At 32.5% G+C, this 5474-nt stretch overlaps 1 protein-coding gene across 1 annotated transcript; it reads right to left on the bottom strand.

Annotated features, from left to right (window-relative positions):
- Positions 1-1766: 1766 nt before the first annotated feature.
- Positions 1767-5124, bottom strand: LOC103503191 (AP2-like ethylene-responsive transcription factor PLT2). Its single transcript, XM_051085056.1, has 10 exons — positions 5097-5124; positions 4824-5015; positions 4265-4721; positions 4107-4189; positions 3876-3884; positions 3626-3714; positions 3448-3521; positions 3277-3327; positions 3078-3154; positions 1767-2838 (listed from the first exon to the last, which is right to left on the bottom strand). The coding sequence occupies exons 2-10, from the start codon at positions 4981-4983 to the stop codon at positions 2021-2023; spliced, it is 1818 nt and encodes a 605-aa protein (XP_050941013.1). The 5' UTR covers positions 4984-5015; positions 5097-5124; the 3' UTR covers positions 1767-2020.
- Between the last annotated feature and the right edge of the window lie 350 nt (positions 5125-5474).

A 5474-nucleotide genomic window follows, 5' to 3' on the forward strand; every position in this document is an offset into this window, starting at 1 on the left:
GCTCAATTCTAATTTGTATTACTTTTCTTCCAAGGTGGTAAAAGATTAAGAATGTATTGATGGATTATATTGAAGCCCACATTATTAGTTTTGGGCCACCAGAAAGCATTGGCCCAATCCAAATAGAACAAAGTGATAGATGATTTTGATAAATTTTATAACATTTGTAATTCTTTTTCAAATGTTGTTATATATATTTATAAATATTTTAAATCTAATTACTATATTTGTTTTGCAACTATCCTTTTTTTAAAAAAAAAAATCTTCTATCTTTGTTAGTTTAACATAATATGTATTGGAAGATTTAAACCTCGAAGGTATCTTTCTTAATTGATAATATTTGTTTCATAAATATTGAGTTATGTTCATGTTGATATTGCTAAAGTTATGCTTACGTAAATACAAACGTTAATAATTATCGATGAATATTTTACATGTTAAAAAACAAATATTTTTCCTCGAATATTAAGTTGGAGCATAAAATTTTTGATTATTCACCTTCGAAAGAATAAATGTATGTCAATTTAGGTTGAATTATACTTACTTTGATGAATCTACAACTTTTGTTAAATATTCCAAAACCTATACATTTTATCACTTTCGACACACTTTTAAAAATGAAACATTTTCTTGGGTTTGAACATGGAGAAATCCTTGGCTAAAATCAAATAAAAGAAACATATAGGGTATGTTTGGGGTGAGGTTTTAGGAGGAAAAGGATTAGGAAATTGGGCCAAACCGTGTTTGGCCCAAGGGTTATGATAAAGGGGGATTAGGATATCCTAATCCCTAAATAACCCTATCTTATCCTATTTTTACTTTTTTACAACCCTACATTACCCTACCCAAACAATCCAATCAAAAATTTATTATTGTTTTTTAAATTACTACAATCATAACTCTTCTCCCAAACACATATTACCATAACACTACTATCATAATCCCTCCTCCAAACACATACCATCATAACACTACCTTTCATATTTTCTCTCCCAAACACATATTACCATAACACTACCAATAATAATCTATTCCCCAAACACATATTATCATAACACTAGGATTATCATAATCCTAGGATTATTATAATCCTTTTCCTCCATAACTCTTTCCTTCCCCCAAACACACCCATAGTATCTAATTTATACCCTTTCATATGTACAATCCATTTGGATCGAATAATATCTTTATTGTTTTATGGGTATGAACATTAAATATCTAAGATTTAAATGTTTGGTTTTTAGATGTCTTAATTAATTAATATAATTTGTGTCTGGATATTTATGGGGTCAGTGATTCGAGTGTGTAACAAAAAATAAAACTATTCGATAATAATCTCAATGTCTATGGTTCGAGTGTCCTTTCCAAAGTGCATATAGAGAGATCCCTTTCTATTACTCAAAGAAGATATCATTAACGTGTGGATCAAAATATGTCAATGATGCTAAAGATGTGTTAAGTTAGTTGAAGTATTCTAGTGCGACATCTCGATCCCTTCTTTCTTCTAGTATCTTGCTAAAGAAAATAATATACTTTCAAAGTGCTGATGCCAAATTTGAATCACAAAGACTCACTTCTTTTAGAGTTATGATCATGATGATGTGTGGAGGACGTAAAAACCCTAAACCAAACTTGAACACAAGAACAATAACTAATGAAAGTTTACTGTTAGGAAGAGAAGAAAAGAGTTGAAATATAATGGAGAGATGAAAATTAAAAAGAACAAAAGAATAATAAAAAAGAAAGGTTAAAATAATATAATATATGGGAGCGATGGTTACAGTCATTACAAACAACACTTTGTTCTTTGATTCACAAATATTCTCCGTCGTTAGTTGCCGTTGTTGCTGTGTTTATGTTCTTCTCCATTAAACTTCACCCTAATCCAAGTTTACATTTCCAAAATCAAATCCCAAATGGCAAATCCCACATTCCTAATCCAACCAAAAAAGAAAGAAAGAAAGAGAAAAAAAAACCCATCAAATTTCCCCATAATTAGTTAACTTTTGAATCACATGTATCAATCATTCCACATGGAGAAAACCCCAGCGTTAGAACCTTGGACAGAATCCCCGGTCCAACCGCCGTACCCACCGGAATTAGGCATGTCATAGTCAACCTTAACGAGGGCATATTCCTCCGCTGCACTGCCGGATGCAGAACCAATCCCAAATGCATTCCCAAGATACCCTCCCCCTCCATTACTATTACTCTCATAATGACTCAATGCATTAGTATTGTTGTTATTGTCCAAACTAGAAGCTCCTCCTCCTCCTCCGCCACCACCTCCGCCGCTCATGTTAATCATCCCGTGAAGCAAAGCGGGATGATTATGAAGATACCCGGCACCGTAAAATGGATGATTGTTGTTGTTGTTGTTAGGGTAAGAGGAATGATCAGATGAATGGTGGATGTAAGAAGAAGAAGGGTTGTGGAACGAGGAAGGATGGTGAGCGTAATGAGAAATGTCGTGGTGGTTTTGAAGAGAGAGCAAAGGTTGGGTTTGAAGATGGTGATGGTCTATATTGAGATTTGGTTGTTGGAGTAAATTAGGGTAATGGGAAGAGTTAGTTGTGGAAGAGGAAGAAGTTCCATATTGGAAGCAAGAAGAGGAGGACGAAGAGGAACCTAATGCAATCATTTCGTCTCGCTTTCGAGACGATTCCACGGCTTGAGCTTCCTTTAGTCGCTTTGCAGCACCACCACCAATTGGGAGTGTGTTGCTCTCTAATATGCTTTTCACATCGTAACGACTCATATCGAAGTTTGTTACTGCATTTAGCCCTCTGAATTTTATAGCCGCTATGTCGTATGCTTCTGCTGCTTCCTCTTCTGTACCTACAACCCCATATCATATCATCCATCAATCATAACTACGTACATTTATACTCCCATATCACACTTACGTAGTTGATCAAAAACACTCATTTCTTTTCTTATAAAAGTAAGGAATAAACTTAATATTCAAAAGAAAAAAAAAAAAACTAAAAATGAGATTGAAAAATGGGAGAACATTAGAGAGAAAAACAAGGAGCAAAACATGGGCAATAAATTTAAAGTCAACAAAACACACTTACTGAAAGTTCCCAAATAAAGATCTTTGTTTCCTGCTACTCTCCCAATCCTAGCCTGCCATCTTCCATGTTGGTGGTGCCTATTTTTATTTTACCCCACAAACACACACACATACACGTTTATATATATATGTATATATAAATATAATTATATATAAATAATACACATCCTCTCAAGAAAAATATTTAAAAAATAAGAAACCTTGTAACTCCACGATACATTGATGCACCCCTTGAAAATCCACTGCTTTTCCTGAAATCAAAATATAGAGAACTTGTAAGAAAATTAAACGACCCAATTTAGAAAAGAAAAAAAATTGATTGTTGTTTAATTTCTAGCTATTAGTTAACTTCTATGAATGAAATAATTAACCTTCTAATGGCAGCCACAAATTCTTGTCTGGTCATGTGCTTCATTTCCTCCACTTCCTTCTCATAGTTACTGATCTGCAAAAAATAATATATAACTTCATCGTATTTGAATTTGTATGCATAAATTTACAATCTTATAATAAAATTTGTATATAGGAATTCAAATTTTGTAAAATTACAGGAAAATTTGTGGTGGTGGATGTTCCCCAATATTTCAATGCAGCAAGATCATAAGCCCTAGCAGCTTTCTCTTCTTTATCATACCCACCTGTTCCATCATTCACAAACAAACAATAATTTAATTAATATTCCTCATTTACAAACAAACAAAAAGAAAGAATTATTTTAAAAGAAAGAACTTAATATTTATATATAAAGACATTGATAAGGATCAGGAGATGATCAAGTATTAAGAAAAGTAATACTCACCCAAATAGACTGCTCGAGAGATCATGGCAGAGAGACAAAGATCATTCCAACATGTAATAAAAAGTCAAACAAAGTCAATTACTTTGCAGCTTTAAATCTTAAATTAATCAAATGAATTAACAAATTAAATTAAACCAAAAAAAAAAAAAAAAAAAAAACCCTAACGATAACCCTAGAAAAAATGAAAATGAAAATGAAAATGAAAATTAAAAATGGTTATATTACACACACCTTGCCTACCCTTCCTTGACTGTCCTTCCCTTCTACAACTATTATCCCACAAATGCGCTTCATACCTTCCGGTCCATCTATGCCTACAATAACACACAAGATGAATATTTCTAAAATGGTACCAGAGGTAATAATAAAAAACGTATATATATGAATACCTGGTTACACCACGATAAATGGAAGTTCTTTGACCAAAAGTGTCCAAAGTTCTTCGAGGGGTGACGTCGAGAGTGGTATTATTGCTGTTGTTGCTGTTGTTGGATGTGGTGTTATTATCAGGGGTGGAGGTTGTTTCACAAGTAGAGGGTTTACCACTACCCATCGAGAGAGTCAAAGATTGTAAACAGTTGGAATTATCTTGAAGGTCAAAGTTAGAAGAAGAAGAAGAGTCAAGATTTATATTAGAAGGAGGAGGAGGAGTAAGTGTTTGTTGTTGTTGTTGTTGATGAAGAGGAACTAATCTTGTGATTGGGAACAAATAATCTGTATCATTACTTTGATGATGAATTTCATTAAACCCAATGAGATCTGTTTCATTTTCTGCTTTGCTTACTCCTAAAAAATCTGCTATTTTTGGAACTTCACCACCACCTTGATTACTTATCAGATTCCACTCTAAAACACACAAACAAACACAAAAACAAAAATTCGAAGATGAGAATTTGAATTTAATTAATTGGAGAAAAAAATTAAAATAAAATAAATTGTATTATTTACCATGGGTTTGAAATGGGATATCCATATTATGATCATTCTCCAAATTTCCCAAAGAGAAATGATGGGAATGATGAGTTGTGGTTTGAAGATGTGGTGGCAAAGAAGGATTGGTGGGTGAAAGTGGAAACGAAAGCCAATTGTTTGAATTCATGGATCCCATAATCTTCTTCTTCTTCTTCTTCTTCTTCAGTCCTGCAAAATAGTAAGAATAGAAATTCATTAAATAGAAACCAAAGATGACGGACATAAAATTACAAAGGACTAGGGCTATACCCTTTCAAAGAAATTAGGGTTTTTTCTTAAGAAAAAAAAAAAAAAAAAAGAAAAAGAAGAAGAAGAAGTTTTGTGTGTAGAAGTTCAGAAGAGAAGCATGTATTTCAGGAGACAGAGTTAAAAGTTAATAAGGAAGATGAAGAGACTAAAAAGAAAAGTTTTGGAAAGATACAAAGTATTAAATTAATTAATATATAACAAACATATATATATATATATATCTTTTAAAAAGAAAAAGAAAAGAAAATGTTCCTCGTCACCACCCCTTCTAGGATGGTCTAAACTTACCCTTTCCAAAGCAATGAAAATCATATTATAATAATACATAGTTGAAGAGAAGAGATTTGATATATAAAGAAATAACACGAGTGTGTGTAT

Source organism: Cucumis melo, chromosome 5, assembly GCF_025177605.1.
Source record: "Cucumis melo cultivar AY chromosome 5, USDA_Cmelo_AY_1.0, whole genome shotgun sequence".
NCBI classification, from domain to species: Eukaryota; Viridiplantae; Streptophyta; class Magnoliopsida; order Cucurbitales; family Cucurbitaceae; genus Cucumis; species Cucumis melo.